Genomic DNA, 19,441 nt, shown 5'->3' on the forward strand with positions numbered 1-19,441 from the left:
TTTTTTTTGTCCTTTTTATGATAAGCTTATTCCCCTTGGCACAATGTGCTCAAGGTTTGTCCAAGAGTATCATACTTAAGGTGAAAAGTATTTTATTCTATGTACTTTGCATTGTGGGTCATCCACTTATCTGTCCATGGACTCTGAGTCACCTTCCACCTTCCGGCTGTTGTGAATAATGCTGCTGTGAACATGGGTATACCAAGATTTCTCCAAAACCCTCTTTCAATTTTTGGAGATTTAAACCCAGAAGTGGGAATTTCTGGATCCTTCGGTAATTCTATGCTTAATTTTGAGGAAATGCTGTTATTTTCTGTGGCAGCTGCACTGCTTCCTATTCCTACATTCAGGACATAAATGCTCTATTTCTTCCACATCCTCACCAATCCTTATTTTCTTTTGATAGCAGCCATCCTAAGAGATGTGAGGCGATTTTGCATTATGGTTTTGATTTCCATTTTCCTGCTGACTAGCGATGTTGACCATGCTTGTGTGTGCTTAATGGCCACTTGTATACCTCCTTTTAAGTGTCTGATTAAATTATGTGTGTGGCAATGGAGGTACTGGGATTCTAGGGCTTTGTACATTCTAGGCAAGTGTTCTACCACTGAGCTACATCTGTGGCCCTTTTAAAATTTTGGGACTGAGTCTTATACTACCTTGCCCAGGCTAGGCTCTAACTCCCAATCCTTCTGCCCCAGCCTTTTAAGTAGCTGAGATTCTAAGCATGGACTACCACTCCTGCTGTCTATTTTTTTTTTTAAATGAGGCTGTTTTTCTGGTTGTGAAATGTAAGAATTCTTTAGATATTCTATTAACCTCTCGTAGACTGTATGATTTGCAAACATTTTCTTACTCTAGGTCACTTCACTCAGTTGTGTCCTTTGATGCAGTTTTTAATTTTGAGTAAGTCCATTTATCAAGTCCAGTTTATCTAATGTTTGTTACCTGTGCTTTTGCTAACATACCCATGAAATTACTGCCCAAATCCAATGCCATGTACTTTCTCCTAAGAGTTCTATGGGTATAGTTTTTATGTTTAGGCTTTTGATCCATTTTTAAATTTCTATATATGGTGCAAAGTTCATTCTTCTATACATGGTGATCACTTTCCTAGCACCATTTGTTAACAAGTCTGTCCTTTCCTCATTGAATTCTTAGCACCCATGCAAAAAAAGTTTGACTACATAGTGTGTGGGGGCTTGTGTGGCTTTAATTTTGTGGTGCTGTTACTATTTGGCAGGGGTTTTCTTGGCAGGGAGGGGATGTTTTGCAGCACTGGGGGCCAGACTCATGGTCTTATACATACTAAGAACCCTACTCCTGAACTATATCCTCAACTCGCAGCTTTAAAAAAATGTACTAACTGAACTTCAGATTTTATTTGGATTTCATCAGTTTTCCCATTAATGTCCCTTTTCTGTTATAAAATGCAACACATTTATTTATTTATTTATTTATTTATTATTTATTTATTTTTTGAAGGAAGGAATGGTTTATTTAGCTCACTGTTAGTGGAGGTTTGAGTCCATGCTCAGCTGGCTGGCTTCTAAGCAGAGTGGCACATGGCAGAGGGTAGCCATTCATGGCAGTGGCAGAGAGCAGGAGCAAATGCGGGGGGAGTAGCAGCACCAATGGCAGCAGAGAAGACTGTCTCTCTTATGTTGCATTCAACTTGGCTGCCCTAGTCAGGGTGTAGTACTCACACCCATAATCCCAGCAGCATTTACACCTATGATCCCAGCTCTGGATCAGGAATTAATTACAAACTCTAGAAGTCTGCCCCATAACTGCATGAGGCTTTGAAGGGACAACTAGACATGAACCATAACACTCTTTTCAAAATATATCATCTAAGCTCAGCACTTAGGAAGCTGAGGCAAGAAGATTGCTGACAGTTCGAGCCAGCCTATGCTATACGGTGAGTTCAAGGCCAACATGAGTGAGACTCTGTCTCCAAAAACCAAAATCTGGTCTTGTGTTTTGCACGTAGTAGAGTTCATGTATTTTGCACATGATAAAAAGTTTATATATTGTTAAATAAAGGAATGAAAATTTAAGGTAAATTTGCTTCTTAGTAATGCTTAATTATGATCACCAAAATAGTTGATAATGACTTTAAGGGGAGATTTCAATTATTTATTATTTTGAATTAATGTTCAAAGATCAAGCTTAAGTCAGCAAATTACTAGGTCTTTGTAACAAATACACTCTTTTATTTCCAGATGTGTTACATATATATAAACTCTCTTAAACTGATGTTCTTTTTTTTTTTCTATGACATCAGTTATTTTTACTTTAAAGGAAAAAAAAATAAAAACAATGGTACAAAATTTCAAAACAAGATTTTAGGAGAGTAACAATGGTTAGTACATTGTGTATTGTTACTGCCAAAGTACTTTCTCATATTACAAGATATAGGCAAGAAATAATAAACAACATAGGTACAAACCTCTTTTTTTAAAAGTCAACAGAAAATGGAAATATACTTAAAATGCAACACATTTAATCACGTCTGCTTAGCCTCTTTTTGGAAAAGGCAGCCCATATCCCATAATGCTCCTTCCATCCATTGTTGGCACACTGATTCAGCACACAAGGCCTCTCGTAAACTAATTTTAGCAGTATAAATTGTATTTGCTCCATTTCTTTTGAATGTTGGGCAACCTTTTTCTTTAATAATGAAAACAATATCTGCTGGGATACTATTTGGTGTTTCATCCCCTATGGGAAAGTAATTTTGGTGCCTTCTTTCCACCCCTTTTTATTTTTTATTTTTTACGGAACTCAGGCCCTTACCCTTGCCAAGGAAGTGCTTATTCCACTGAGCCATCTCCCCGGCCCTCCACCCCTTTTTAATCTCAACAGTGAGAATTTTGTCCTCAGATCTGTAACACCCTCCATCAGGGTTTAATCTCTTTTCCAGAAATTTTCATCCATTTGGTGCAATCACTATATATCTCTTCCAGCAAGGCTCAAAGTTCATGAATAACTGGAAGGTTTTGTTTAACATGGGACAGCCCCACAGAATTCCTCTCTTGGATATCCTTCATGCTGAATCTGAAGGCAATGAAAGGATCACCATCTATTACCATCTCTTCAGAATCTGTGCCACCTCCCATCTGTTTTCCAAAGAAAATTTCAAAGGGGTTGGTACCTCTAAAATATTCTGTGAAGGTGGCATGAGGATCACCATGAAAAATGTACCAGAAGGTACCCGTGTCCATCAGTACCTCCTGTTCCTTTCAATCTCCAACCATGCATAGAGAGACATGCCCAGATCAACCCTTAGCTTCTTCTCTCTGGCTGGCTCAGCCCTGCCCTGAGGGTGAGGCTGGTGTAGCACATGGTGCTGGGGATCAACTGCAGTCCCCTGCACCTGCCTAAGCTTGACTAAGCAGGTGCTTTAAACTGCTGAGCTATCTCACCAGCCCCCTTAGCCTCTTTTTGCCTCTTAACAATTTTTAAGTATTTTCTTTTCTTGACTTTGACAGTTTTTAATGTTGGCTAAGTATCTTGTAGACTGCATCTTGATTTGGGTTGTCTGCTTTTTCATTAGTGGGCTCAATTATATGTATTTGAAAGAATAACAGAGCTGAAGTGCCCCTCTGATCACGCTGTTGGAAGGGCTGTGGCCGCACTGATGTTAACCATGACCACTTGCCTAAGCTAATGTTTGCTGTTTCTCCATTGCGAGGTTGCCTGGTTGTCTTTTCCAGCTTTCTAGGCTCTATTCCCTGGAGTCACTGGGTCGGGGGAGGCTTGCCCGACTCCTGGAGCAGGAAGTATCTACTTGTATTATTCAGAATTCTGGAAGGCAAATTTGTCTTTTTCTTTCCCTTGTTGTAGAAACTATTTTAAACTCATCTGCAGGCATCCTAGAAATTACTTAATTTTTGCTTATTTTTAAAAGGCACACACATTATTTAATGTCAACACACATTATTTATGGCATTTTGCTGTTAGCAGCAATGCTGCTATGAACAGTCTTGCACATTTCTGGGCTCACATGCAAGTTCCACTAGGGAATAGTCCAAAGAGAAAAAATGCTGGATTGTAGAACTTTTGTTTTATTTAAATGTACAAAACAATGTCAGGCAATTTTCTGAAGTGGTTGAACCATTGATATTCTCACCATTTGTCTAAAATTTCTTATTGTTCCACATCTTCACCAACACTTGGAATTCTCAGTCTTAATTTCTGCAAGTCTTATAGTTATAAAATAGTATCTTCTTATAACTTTAATTTTCTGATTGCTATTAAACATTTTAGTGAACACTTATTTGCCACTAATAAATCATTTTCTAAAACATCAGAATCTTTTCTCCATTTTTTTCTACTATATTATTATTCTTGCTCTGTAGGAACCTGTTATATATTCTGGATCCTTTGTAAGCTGTATTTGGTATAAGTATCTTTGTCCACTATTGCTTGTTTCTCCACCAATTCTACCATATAAAGAATAAAAGTCCTCATTTTTAACATCAGTAATTTATAGACCTCTTCTTTTAAACAATGTTTTAAGAAATTCTTTGCAACCTAAGCACACAGCAGCAGTCTGTGATAAATTTTAAAGTTTTCATTTTACTTAATCTAGAATTTTTTTTGTGATATGTAAATATAATGGTTTTCAGTATTTAAACTCACATTGTGTTTAGATTACCAAGGAAATCATAAGTAAATGATGCTGGAACTCAGACCTTTTTTGTTGTTCTTTTTTCTTTGGTGTTGGGGACTGGATGCAAGGCCTCAAACATTCTAGGCAGGTGTTCTATCACTGAGCTGTCCTAACCTCTTCTTTTGTCTTAGCTGTTTTTTCTGAGACACAGACTTACTATGAAGCCCAGACTACCTTCAAACTCACTTCCTACCTCAGCCTCAAGAGTGCTGGGATAACCAGTGTGTGCCACTACATTGTCTTTTTTTTTAATTTAAGACAGCATCTTGGGCCTTGAGATACAGCTCAGTGGCACAAGCACCTGCCAGGCAAGTGTAACATGCTGAGTTCAACTGCGGGTACAAAAAAAAAAAAAGAAAGAAAGAAAGAAAGAAAGAAAGAAAGAAAGAAAGAAAGAAAGAAAGAAAGAAATCAATCCAAGACAGGATCTCACTGAATTGTCTGGCTGGCATTGAGCTTTTAATCATCCTGTCTTCACCTCCCAAGTAGCTTAGAGGCAAGGACTCTTAGTAGGTAGGGACCATTGCAATGGCTTCAAATAATGTATGTTCACACAAATGGCCATAATTGACCATTTTGCTTCTTCAAAATACTAGCATACATGTTATTTAGTACAGTGTGGTTGTCAAAAATCTGAGAGGTGTCATAGCAGTTGATTCAAAGAAAAAACTTATTTTATACCTCATTTAAATCCTGGCAAACAGAAGCAACTCTTAATAATGAAATAACTGTACTTCAATCAAAGCAATGAGGGGGAGAGGAAGTGTTATTCTAACGCAGGACACTCCTTCGACTCCTAGAAGCTCTATGACTGACTACAATGGCTGGAAGTTACAAATACATAAAGGGAAACCCTGCCCCCAAACCAAGAGGAATATCTTCTCCTCCTTATAAAAATAAGGCAAACAGTTCTCCAATACTTCTCCACTTTATTGAGGTTGACTAACAAGGTATTATATATCTAAATATCTTTAAGTTTTTAAAGATATTTAGATTGTTTTTCCGTAATTAGTTAATTTAGGCACATTGGTTTGTATTTTATAGAAAATACTTATTTTTAGGATACAAATAAGAACAAATACAATTTGCAAATATCACAAAGATGACTTCAGATCTCAGTTAATATCTTTCCTAAAATGTAACCATTCAGTCTTCAATGACAACAGAGATCAACAGCAACTGCTTAAATCTCTTTGCATGATATTCTGGTAACTTAGAAATCCCTGAAAGAACAGTCAGCTGTGATTACTGGAAAGCTGAGAACACCAGAAAGGCTTAGCTGCAAAGTATTTAACAGAAGGCCACAAAGGAGCTAGAACTACAGGTATTGTTTAGTAATGCATTGAAATGGCATTGCCCAGCGCGAGTGCTACAAGAAACCTGGTCACCTCCACTGGATCGATCACTTTGGGTAAGTTTCCACTATCATTCCATGGCCCTGTGAAGGGAAAAAAAACAGCTCAGTTAGAGCAATGAAAGGCGATTAATTCAGCCAGCATGGAGAACAGAGGTAAAGTCCAGGCTTTGAAGTTGGATCTTGGCTCTGCCATTCAAACACTGTGTGATCATGGGAAAGTTAACAGCCACTCTGAATCTCAATTTCCTCTATAATGAGACCTATGGGACCTACTTCAGAAAGTTTTTGTGTTACAGAGCATATAGTGTGCACACACATTTATATACATATATATTTATACACACACACATACACATATGACCAGATGTTTCAGTACAGTGTCTCATTCTTAGTAGATACTCTATATTGGGTATACTTGTGCTCATGGCACTAGGAATAAAACCCACATCCACACACATGCTAGGCAAATACTTCACCATGCAGCTATGCCCCAGACTAAAGGTCACTATTAAAATGAGGAATCAGAGAAGCCTTTTTAGCCACACAAAGATGAACATGACCTAGTGAATGCAAACAAAAATACATTTCTAGATGACAAAACTGAGGCTTTGAGAGGTTAAGTGACTCATCCAAAAATCACGAAGCTAATAAAAAATCACAAGGCCAGGAATTGGAATCATGTTCAGATGATTCCAAAGCTGTTCACTTCTTCACCATTTTACACAGATTAAGGAGATGACCTGAGGGACCACAAAGAGATGCAGCAGGTATGTCCTTTCTCCATCACTGTGCATAGGCTATGCAGCAGTGATAGCCCTTCTTTAAACCTAGTGGAGACATTTATGATTGCATGAATCTAAATCCTAGCTGACTGTCATGTCATTCTAACCTTTGGTCTGCCATCAAGCCAATAAATAGCCTAATGAATCTCCTATCTTCTGGGTTCAATTCAATCCTCACACTTATTTGTCATGACATAATTATTTATAAGGTACCAAGATGAACACTGTGTAAGGATAAACATTTGCTATATGGCCTCCATCCTTCACCCAGTGTACATGGAAGCTCAAAACAAAGTCTTTTGACAACATATACAAACAAACAGCAAAGATCAGGGATGGGAAGATTTGACTGATTTGCAGTTCTCTTGGAAGGAGCCATTGTAAGGTAGAACATTCCTTCTCCAGCTTTATTTAAAATGTACTGTTACTACAATCTTGCCTTTTGAATTATGCTCTTTGTTATTTCCTATATGCTACTTCTGGAGGTATTAAAATATTTCAAGTTTGTATAACTAGAAAATCTTACTTTTAGTTTTCAAAGGTATGTTTGCTAAGTATGAAATTCAAAGAGAACAGATCTTTTCTTTCAGTCCTTTAATCTAGTTTCTTACACCCTTGGTCCTTTTTTTTCTTTCCAATGTGGAATAAGATGCTATTTAATTTTGTTCTTCCATAGCTAATATTTTTATGTATATGCTTTAATGATTTTTTTCTTTACAAGAAGTTTTGGACAATTTCATTTTTGTGCATTCTGGTATGATTTTATTTAAATGTCTTTGCAAAAGGTTCATTTTTCTTGGAAATGTGGTATTATAAGTTGAACTAAATTCAGAAATTTTAAATCTTTAAAAAAAAAAATGTTTGAAACTATTGTTTGAAGCAAGGTACAATTCCCCTATGTTTTCATTTCCCAATATGACATATGTCCCAGTCATTCTCAACTCGGGGAGATTTTATTTTTTGCTCTCTCCAGAGAACACTGGCAATGCCTGTGGATACATTTTCAACTGTGTGTGTGTATATATGGGCAGAATAGGACAAGAGTAGGGAGGAGTTTATTGCTACTGGAAGCTAGTAGGTAGAGGCCATGCTAAACCTCCACCCCAATTATAAAACCCCCACTCCAAAGAATTGTCTGGCCTAAAATGTTAAGGCCAGTGCTGAGAAATTCTTCTGTAATTCCACTATGATGAATTATTCTTCTGCCTCTTAATTAAGTTGGTGTCAGTTGTTTGGCTCTTGAGGAGACAGTATCAAGCTTAACCTCATTTCTAAGATGCATCATCTCTGCACTATTCCATCTACTATGAGCTTCTAGAAAGGAAACATTGGGCATCACTCTTGTGCACCCACAAAAGCATCTAATGTACTATACACCACAGGTACCTGACAAAGAACCAGGGAACAGATGCTGAATGCAAAAGACAGTGTCCTCTGTGGGCCACATGCCCTACACAGTGCAGGTGGGAGTGAGCTCCTTCGTGACACAGTGAGATAAGAGGGAGGGCTCAGGTCCTAAATGACCAGGGTTTCTATAAATGAAGTTATACAGATTAAAAACTGATCATGAGTCCAAACTATTTCATCTTATAAGTAACTGGTCCCTTATTTCCCAAGTCTCTGAGAAAGAGGCACATATTAAGACTTTAAAAGATAGGTGTCAGCTTTGATTCTGGCATGACTTTCCCAGCATCCAACCTGTATTTTAACAGCCACAATTGTTCTCAGCCAAAACTACAATCCCAGCAGGAGTGCCACCCTCAGCAAACACAGGACAGGATGTCATAAAGAAGAGGTAATACAGAACACTGAATCTTCCAAGTCAGGACATCTGAAAACATCCATACATTTACACCAGACCCTTTGAGGACTCTGACCACTGAGGCTCTAGACATTCAAAGAACTTTGACCATGGGTGCTTGCTCAGACCTCCTTACCTAAAGCCCCTGACCCCCCACCAGACACCTTGCCTGATCTCTCACAGGACCTCCTTTGTCGAAGCCTATAGAATGGTTCCATTCTTCTCTATACCACATGAACAGCCTTTCACCCTGTCTGCATGCTCAACAAATTTCATACCATGTTGCCTTTACACAAGCCTGGTAGCTTCTGCTGGTCTCTGACATACACTGTTACTTACAGTAAGATGTTTATACTTTTAAATATTTATTTATCTTGATCAGTAACAAAAATTTTCTATAATCCAGATGAAAACAAAATCTGTTCACATCGATTAAAAAAACTAGAGTCAGTTTTCCTTTTGGATTTTATCCCCAGACTGAAATGCCACAGCAGGTAGAAAGTTAGGTCTACATGTAAACAAGGTAAGTAGGGAAATAATCTGTTGAACTATTAATTTCCTTAGCTGACCAGAAAAAAGTTATCTAGAGGTAAATTAGTTCCCTTACAAGGGTACAATTCAGTTCTCTAGAAAGACAGTTTACCTCTTAGGAGAGATTTTAAGATAGGATTTCATGCTGATTAGATAAATAAGTAAGTTTAGCACTAAGGAAGAAAATATACCAAGATGCTTAACATGATGGCTTCCAATTTATAAGTGATTCTAACTACTTTCTACATATTCGTTCTATTTTTATAATCGCCATATATTAATTTTATACATCAAAAAGGTAACATTATTTGAGAGGAAAAAATAGTTTGGATTTGAACAGTATCTTCCTTTCAAAATATTATTAGAACTAAAGTTATTCTTCCTAACCCTCAGCAAAAAAAAAACAACAAAAGAAAGAATTTCTTTCCCCATTTGCCTATCTTTTGAATAATGCTTCAAGAATGTTTCAAACTAAATTAAGTCAAATATTTCTGAGGTGAACTTATTTGTTTCCAAGAAAGTGAGTTTCTGGAAGTCCCTGTGAAGCTGCCCCACACGTACCTGCCCTCCAGCCGCACAGGCAGCCACCAAGGCGTACTGGCCTCCTTCCTTTCGTAACCTGTTGGCAGCTGTTATGACCAAGCGACAGCCAGTGGCTCCAAATGGGTGTCCCAGGGACAGTGATCCACCCCAGGTATTAAACTTCTCTAAAGGAGGTGATCCAACCTTGGTTTTCCTACCCATATAGTTTTGAGCAAACCAATCAGAATCCATGGCTTTAAAAGTAGCCAAAATTTGACCTGAGAAGGCTTCATGAAATTCAAAAACATCAATATCACTCATGGTTAATCCTGCCTTTTCTAGAACTTTTGGAGTAGCATATGTTGGCCCCAGTAAAAGCTGATCTTTTGGATCCTGGGACACATACACAAAATCCCTCAAATATGCCTTTGCCCCACACGTACCTGCCCTCCAGCCGCACAGGCAGCCACCAAGGCGTACTGGCCTCCTTCCTTTCGTAACCTGTTGGCAGCTGTTATGACCAAGCGACAGCCAGTGGCTCCAAATGGGTGTCCCAGGGACAGTGATCCACCCCAGGTATTAAACTTCTCTAAAGGAGGTGATCCAACCTTGGTTTTCCTACCCATATAGTTTTGAGCAAACCAATCAGAATCCATGGCTTTAAAAGTAGCCAAAATTTGACCCTAGGAGGGAAAATAACTTATAAAAGACCTTGTTATTAATGTTTCTCTAAGCTTCTTTAGACACAGGCTTCTATAACTTTAAAGTTAAGCAAATCTTTAAATCAATTTTTAGTGAAAATATCTCAAAGAAACAATTTTGTACTTCCAAAGGACCTCTAAGAGCCTCAAAGGCTCAACGCCACAGGTGTGGCTCTCAAATCTCCCTCAAGCCCCTCCCCACAATGTAAGTCAGTACTGAAATACAAAGGTATACTCCTGTTGAACTTAGAAACCAAACCTTGCTCTCTCCCATAAACGTGAACTACATTTTTAATAACTCTTCCTAAAGGTGTGCTTGGCAAATGACTTACTGAGAAGGCTTCATGAAATTCAAAAACATCAATATCACTCATGGTTAATCCTGCCTTTTCTAGAACTTTTGGAGTAGCATATGTTGGCCTGAAAAGAAAAAGGGTAGAATCTTAAAACTTTAATTTTTAACGTAAGAGCTTCTTTACATTCGCTAAACTGAGTTTTACACTTATTGATTCTACTATACAAATGCTGATTAAGTGCTGGGGATACAATAATGAACTGAATTCTGTCCTTAAGTTTATATTGTAGAGTTGAGGAAACAGGTAATAAACAAGCAAACAACAAAGGAAAAATCTAAGCTAACAATGTAAAGGTAGAAGAATGAAAGTGAAAGGGCAAGGCATGAAAAAGGGTTTAGCTAATCTCAAGACCTAGGGAGACAGAGAGGCGGGAACATTAGAAGGATGAGGCTCATATTTCCTATTCTACAACTGTAGAATGGTTGAGTCAGAGAGAGGATGTATGGAATATTAAAGAGAAAGAAGATACAAAAGTTATAGGACATGACGAGGGTGGCTGATGGCTGTGTATTTGCCACAGCTATCGCACACTAGACAGTTGAATAAGACAGCTCTTTGGAAATTATTACATATGTTCATTACTTGCCCCTCAGTCCTCTGACCTTTCCCAAAGGCAGACATAAAGGCTAAGAATCTGATTCGCTTAGATTCCATCAATCAGTGAAATAGTTATTTTTATAAACCAGCTTCACCCTGTTAGTATGAGCATATTCCATGTCCCAACTTGGAAAATTTGTTCGAATTATCCCTGCCTTTTAGCACTTTCTGTCTCTTGAAAGCTATTCTTTGCAATTGCAACCTTACAAATAAACTTTTGCTCTACAGCTATTTGTAACAGTGTACAGAATTTAGAAAAACAACAGATAATTTACTGGTTCTGGAGACTAAGTTAGTTGATGTTCCTGCACTAAAATAGTCCTGAAATTTTCTTTTTCCTTTTCTTGGAAGTGGTACCTTTGACAAATGCACACTAAACTTTGTCTTAAGGACTCAGCATGTAGTTGCCAATGAGTTTGCCTTCACTTTAAGTGTCAGCTGATTCTTCTTTATTGCTTTCTGATTTGTCCAATCTGAATTCTGTCACAGATTGGAGTTTTTAGCCCAATATAACCCCATGCCTGGCCAATTCCAGTATCGAGACTCAGTCTGACTTCCTGGTCACTTTTATTTTGACCTTTTTGGTTAATAATAAAAAAGCATTTAGGAATGTTAAAAAAAAAAAAAAAAAAAAGGATGAGGCTGGTGCCTTCAGAGACAATCTAAGTATTAGGAGACTTTTTAATGAAACAAGAGTGCAGCAAAATGAAAAGCACGTTTATGACATCTTCATGAAAAAAATATATAGTTTTTATGTTTGTGTGTATTTATGTAATAGAAAACATTTTTGGGTGATGAAAATTCTTTTGAAATTGAACCCAGAGTCTTTACACTGAGCTATAACATCAGCCTTTTTTTTTTTTTTAATCCTGAGGCAGGATAAAATGTCTGAGGACAAAGCTTTTGCTAAGTCACTAGGTTGATCAAGTAGGGCTCAAACTTGTAATCTTCCCGCCTCAGCTTCCCGGAGTGCTGAGACTACGGCATGTGCAACCACAGCCAGTTAGCATTAATAATTTTAAGTGGGAAATATATTGGAAAAAATGGTAGGTAACTCAAAACTATAATTATACCAAAAAGAATTATTGTTTGCTTTAACATTCACCTCCCAGGGGCCTGGAGAGATAGCCTGGTGGTCTAAGTGCCTGCCTGGCAAGCACAATCCCAGTACCACATCTGTGCCAGCCACAAAAACGGGCGTAGTTGCACATGTCTGTACTTCCAGTGCTGGGGAAGCTGAGAGAGGGATCACTATGAGTCCAAACTGAGGAGTGAGACTCTGTATCAAAAACAAATAAAAAAAATTCACCTCCCAAAAGCCAGTTGTGGTGACACTCGCCTGTAATTCCAGCACTCAGGAGGTAGAGTCAGGAGGATAATTAGTCCAAGACCAGCCTGGGTTACAAAGCGAGCTCAAGGCCAGCCTGAATTGCATAGCAAGGCCCTGCCTCAAAAAGATAAAAAATAAAATCCACCTCCCAACCAATTATGAACTCAGAACTTAAGGTACTTCAAAATCTGTAATAAATGTTGGTAATGAAATACTTTTGATTAAAGTCTACAAATACATACTACTACTTACACACTACTACTTACCCCAGTAAAAGCTGATCTTTTGGATCCTGGGACACATACACAAAATCCCTAGGTAAAAAACAGATAAGTTAGTTCCAGTAGTAAAACATTCAGAGGCAATTCACATGAAAATATACTTACCTCAAATATGCCTTTGGCTTATACCCCATGGCCAGAGCTTTGTCCTCAGACATTATCAGCATCGCAGAAGCACCATCAGTCTGAAATGTCAACCAAAAGAGTAATATTCTCTGGCCTGCCTGAGGTTCCCCCGCAGCCTTTTTTAATTTCTGCTCCTGAGTGTACTAACTCATTACAAACTTCACTGTATCTATGACTAAATCACAATTCAAACACAAAGACTGACCCATTTGGGAGCACAAAAGGAGCTGTTCAACAAGTATCATAATCACCAAAATACATAAAAAGAACTTTAGAAATGCAAGTATCCATAATAACTCAACCCAAGGTTTTTGTGTTGGACACAAAAAAAGAAAGATGCTTATGAATTAAAATAACTTATGGGCTGGGAGATGGCTCAGTAGAATAAGCACTTCCCTGGCAAGTGCAAGGGCCTGAGTTCAATCCCCGGTTCCACAAAAAAAAAAAAAAAAAGTTTGTATTCAATTTATTTATTTTTATATTTTCTGTACTGTTTCTCAGCTACTTTCTACCCACAGCTTCTCAGTGGTTTCAGTGCATGTAAAGCACCCATAATAAGCAAGCCAATAGAAGAAGAATGAGGTGGGCAGATGAGAAACATTAGTATTATTGTTTCCCCTCTCTAGACATACTCCATACATGTTAGTCCCAAATAACAATCAAGAAAATGGGGGACAAAGACATACTACTAGGGGAAAAAGTTCTTTACTATTACTTTAAAAAAAAAACCTCCCACCCAAATTCACAATTCCAAGGAAAAGGAAACTACTCTGTCCTGTTTTATAACTGAGCAATGCTGAAGAAAGCATGTAGGCTCCAACAAAGCAACCAGAAAGTCTGGAAATACAGGTGATGACTCAATGTATTTTTAAAGAGATTAATTAATATGTTCAATGTGCCATTGTGCAAAATCACAATGAATGTGGTACATTGTTATTTCCAAAAATCCATGGGTAATATGATATGCTGCCTCTGATGGGATCTGTGTTTGATTTACACTGAATTAACCTGGACATGTAGCACACCACAGAAGTAATCAAGGCCTTTGCATCTGGTGAGTATAGCTCATGCCACATGGCCCTATTACCTAATTTGGCTTTTGAAATGAGCATCTACCCAGATCCTTCACCACTCAGGCTTGATGAGGTAATGCTAATGCTGGTGGAACAAAGCCAGGTAACACAACCATTCCATATGATTCTTGACAAATATTATGGCTTGGGTCCAGAAGTCCCTCCAAAGTCTCATGAGGTCATAGGAGGGGCTTTTTCCACTGTGGCTGGATCTAGAGTGTGTAGTGCTGGGATAAGGGGTGTGATTACGAAATCAGTTCTCTGATCCATGTGAGATAGTTCTGAGTGTGAGTGCTACACACTATAAGGGCACAAGCCAGGAATCCTAGATAGAATATAAAAGGGACAGAAAGAAACTGCTGCTGTTGCTTGCTTGCTCTGCCACCTCCTCCTGCCATGGACTGTTTCTCCTCTGTGTTACCTCTCTTCCATGCCACCCTGTTTTGAAGGCAGACAATCATGAACTGAAACCTTGATGAAATATGAGCTAAATAAACCTTTCCTCCTTTAACTTTAGATGTCGGGTATTTTGTCTCAGCAAAAGAAAAGTAGCTAAGTCAACAAACAAGCCAAAAACATACATTAGAGAAAAGACAGACTCTGGGAAAATTGGATATCCACCTATAAAAGAATGAAACTATATCCCTAGCTTTCACCCTGTACAAAAACCAATGCAAAATGGATCAAAGACCTAGGAATAAGACCTGAAGCTTTGATACTGATAGAAAAACAAAACAAAACCAAAGGGAAACACTTGAAACCATCAGCATAGGCAAAAACTTCCTGAATGGGACTTCAAAAGTACAGGAAATAACAATAAGAATCAACAAACTATATTAAATTAAAAAGCTTTGCACAAATAAGGGAAACAACCAACAGACTAAAGAGACAGCCTGCAGAATCAGAGAAAGTCTTTGCCAGTTATCATCTGACAGAGGATTAATGTCTAGAATATATAAAGAACTCAGAAAACACCTAAAGAACTGAAATAGCCCAATCAATAAATGGATACGTTGAATAGACACTACTCAAAAGAATCACGAAGTGAAATATATGAAGTACAGTGAGTATATGAAAATATGTTCAACATCTTTAGCTATCAGGAAAATAAAACTCAAAAGTACAATGAAAGCCTGGCATGGAGGCACATGCCTATAATTCCAGCACTGTGGGAGTCTGAGGCGGAAGGATTGAAAATTTAAGCTCAGAGTAAACAATCTAGGGACTGAGCAAGACTGTCTCAAAAACTGAAAAAAGGCTGGGGATATAGCCCAGTGTGAAGGCTCTGGGTTCAATTGTTAGTACTGGGGGGGAAAAACCCCTAAGATTTCATCCCATCCCAGTCAAAATAGCTATCATCAAGAATATAGAAAACAAGAAATGCTGGTGAGGATCAGGGAAAAAGGAACCCTTTTCCACAAATGCTGGGAATATAAATAGTACAGTCACAACAGCAATCAGTACAGAGGTTCCTTACAAAAACTAAAACTAGAAGTACCCTATGAGTCAGTACTTCCCTATGAGAAGTACCACTCCTTGGTATATACCCAAGAAATTAAAGTCAGCGTGCTCTAGGGAAACCTGCATAAGTATGCTTACTGCAGCACAATTTGCAACAACCAAGATACAGAACCAGCCCAGGTGCCCATCAAAGATGTACAGATAAAGAAATTGTAGTACATATACAAAATACATATTCAGCCATAAGGAAGAACAAAATTATGTCATTGGCAGGAAAATACACAGAACTGGAGATCTTCATAAATGAAATAAGCCAGACTCAAAGACAAACACTGCATGTTTTCTCTAATATGTGGAATCTTAAAAGGATGACATGAGCCAGGCATGGTGGCGCACACCTGTAATCCCAGCACTCGGGAGGCTAGGCAGAAGGATCCGAGAGTTTGAGACCAGCCTGCGTTACAAAGTGATCTCAAGGCCAGTCTGAACTGTGTAGTGAGACCCTGTCTCAAAAAGAAAAACAAAAAGGATGACATGAATATAGAAGGGAAACTATTACTAGCTAAGAAGAAGCAAAGAAAGGGACAGAGGTATAAAGGCAGGGAATGAGAACAAAAAAGTTATTAATACCATTAAGAGACCATGATGTTAACATGAATTATTGAAGTGAAAGGTATCCACAAAATCCCATTAAGTGAAACAGTGAGTTACAAAACAGTATGTATGGCATTGCCAATTTTTTATTTCAAAATTATATTAATGTATAGCAATATCAAGAAATCTAGGACAAGGTTCACTTAATGTTCTAATCTATCTCTGGGAGTGAGATGCTAACATTTTTCTTTTTAAGAATATTTTTTGACTTGTGCTATTATAGAGTATTTCTAAACAGTAAATAAAGAATTCTATGAGAGATGATAGGCAAGTTAATTAGCTTGATTGTGTAACATTTCACAATGTACAGGTATTTCAAAACATGATGTTGAGATCCAACCAACCCCAGGTCCTGTAAATGGGTAGGAGCTTATGCTCTGTCTTGCGCCGGTCGCAGGCCCGGCGCATGAGAGAGGCCTTTCTCAGTGTCCAGACCCAGCACAGCCACCCAACCCAGCACAGCCCACCCTGTCAGTGAGAACTTCCGCCATGCCTTGGGCCTGCTCCAATCTGACCAACCCCAGGCCCTGCGAATGTGTGGGAGAGCTTCTGCTCTGTCCTGCATGCCCACGGATCCAAGGCCAGGCCCGCCACGTGAGAGAGGCCTTTCCCTGTGCTCTCTGGACCTTCCCCACCCAGCCAGACCCAGCACAGCCCATCCTGTGAGTGAGAACTTCAGCCAGGCTCTTGGAAGTCCTGCAGACCCGCCAAAGCACAGCCCTTGGTGAGTATGTGGGAGAGCTTCTGCTCTCTCTTGCTCCCCCTCTTCATAACCCTCCAGACCCAGCCCAGGCCTGGTATACAAGCTTGGGGTGAAACCCTGCAGCTAAAGTCCCTGTAGTGAGACCAGGGTCAAAACCACACAGCTAATCTGGGAACAGAACATCTTACCAGAGGGACACAGCAGGCCCACCTCCAAGGGCAACAACAATAAGAAGCTGAGCAGAGGAGCCAGACCCAAGCCAGGCACAACTGCATGAACTAGAACTTGGCATGTTAGTACCTGAATTTCATTAGGTAATAAGGATATAACTGCACCAAAGCTCTACACCAAAAGTCAGAGGTCAGTGCTATACAAAATGATAAAGACAAGGAGCAAAATGCAATCTCAGGCCTCAAGCCCACCCATAACAAGTGCAGAGGACACAAGTTCAGCTGAAATATATGAATTAATAGCATCAGAAGCAAATAAACAACAGCAGAAAGATACAGAGAAACTCAGAGCAAAATTATTTTCTGGAACAAAAAAAGAAATCTCAATTTGTAGCATCTGAACTAAAGAATCAAATGCAGAAACTTATGGAGAAAACACAATGCCCACCCAGAACAAGTGTAGAGGACACTAGCTCAGTTGAAATGTATGAATTAATAGCGTTGGAAGTAAATAAGCAACAGCAGAAAGGTATAAAGGAACTCAGAGCAGAATTAATTTCTAAAATAAAAAAAGAAATTTCTGAATTCATAGTAACTGAACTAAAGAATCAAATGAAGAAACATGGAGGAAACCCAATCTGAAAAAAACTCTCTGCAGTAAAATAATTAATAACTGCTTCTAAAGAAGACATTGAAAAAAAAATAAAGGCGATTAAACAAATGATGGATTCTTTGAATGAGCAATACAGGAAAGAAATAGATCTCATGAAGCAGAGTCAAAGAGATGTAGAAGAACTTAAAATCTCAATCATAAGCCTGCAAAACCGTTTGAGTGAAAATGAAGATAGAGTTTCAGATCTTGAAGACGCTGGTGCAGCTAGTGAAAAGGTAAGAAAGGATCTCTTAAAAACAACCAGGATGCAGGAAAAAATAATCCATCACCTGCAAGATGATGCAAAGATGAACAATGTGAGACTAACAGGCATCAATGAGAAAGAAGGAGACAATACCAATGATATAAAAAGAATATGGGCAGAAGAGCAGAAAACTTCCCAAATATGAGGAAACAACCTGACATTCAAGTAACTGAAGCATACAGAACACCAAATAACTTCAACCCAATTAAAAACACACCAAGACATACAATAATCAAGATCCCAGAAATCCAGCACAAGAATAACATACTGAAAGCAGGCAGAGAAAAGAAGCAGATCACATTCAAAGGAAAACCCATCAGAATTACGGCCAACTTCTCTTCACAAACTAGGAAGGCAAGAAGAGCATGGAGCAGATTACTTCAAGTCCTCTATAAAAACAAATTCCAGCCCAGACTACTACAACCTGTAAAACTCTCTTTCAAGTTTGATGGAGAACTGAAATACTTCCATGACAAAGAACAACTAAAGAACTTCATGATGGCAAAGCCAACCCTACACAGACTACTAAAAGATGTTCTAGAGAGGGACCAAAATGATCAGAACTCCACGAATGAGGACAGAAGGAACCCACTAAATAGAGCAAACAATTAAACACAGGAGAAAAAGGAGTTAAAAAACAACAGGTAAATAACATGTCAATCGTAAGTTAAAACATCTCAATTCTAACCATCAATGTAAATGGACTCAATTCACCAATTAAGAGAAATACATTGGTACAGTGGATTAGGAAACAAAACCCAACAATATGTTGTATACAAGAAACACACTTAACTCATAAAGAAACTCATAGGCTGAAAGTCAAAGGATGGAAAACAATACTACATGCTCTAGCACCTGAGCAAAAAGCACGGGTAGCAATCCGGTTCTCAGACAGTCTCAACTTCAAACCAAGAATGATCAAATGAAATAAAGGCCACTATATACTGGTTAGGGTAAAAATTCAAGAGGAAGAGATAACACTCATAAATATGTATGCACCAAACATGGGAGCACCCAACTATATAAGACAAACCTTAATAGACATGAAAACTCTAATATCCAATACAACAATCTTAAAAGGAAAACTTAACACTCCCTTATCCCAAAAAAATAGATCAACCAGACAAAAAATTAGCAAAGAAGTGGAGGAACTGAACCAGAGCTTGGAACAAACGGACTTGGTAGACATATACAGAGTGATCCACCCAACCACAGTGGAATACACATTTTTTTCAGCTGCATATGGGTCATTTTCTAAAATAGACCACATACTAGTCCATAGGTCATGCTTAAGTATATGCAAGAAAACAAATTATCTCATGCATATTATCTGACCACAGTTCAATGAAACTAAACAACAAAAGAAACCAGAAAAAACCCTAAACACATGGAAATTAAACA

The 19,441-nt window shown here is 38.4% G+C and overlaps 1 protein-coding gene across 2 annotated transcripts in view; it reads right to left on the minus strand.

The window, feature by feature from the left end:
* Positions 1–5,587: 5,587 nt before the first annotated feature.
* Positions 5,588–19,441, minus strand: part of Hadhb (hydroxyacyl-CoA dehydrogenase trifunctional multienzyme complex subunit beta) — a 50,877-nt gene continuing 37,023 nt past the window's right edge. The window contains exons 10-14 of one of the 2 annotated variants that reach the window (XM_023710939.1): positions 13,042–13,121; positions 12,922–12,969; positions 10,705–10,792; positions 10,115–10,354; positions 5,588–6,116 (exon numbers count right to left, since the gene is read on the minus strand). In XM_023710939.1, coding sequence (XP_023566707.1) covers positions 6,081–6,116; positions 10,115–10,354; positions 10,705–10,792; positions 12,922–12,969; positions 13,042–13,121 — 492 coding nt within the window. In that variant the 3' untranslated portion in view covers positions 5,588–6,080. Of the gene's footprint in view, positions 6,117–9,710; positions 10,087–10,114; positions 10,355–10,704; positions 10,793–12,921; positions 12,970–13,041; positions 13,122–19,441 lie in introns of both variants that reach the window. The other variant, XM_004627435.2, reaches the window with a different exon arrangement.

The sequence above is a fragment of the Octodon degus genome, unplaced genomic scaffold, assembly GCF_000260255.1.
Source record: "Octodon degus isolate 3935 unplaced genomic scaffold, OctDeg1.0 scaffold00019, whole genome shotgun sequence".
Lineage (NCBI taxonomy): Eukaryota > Metazoa > Chordata > Mammalia > Rodentia > Octodontidae > Octodon > Octodon degus.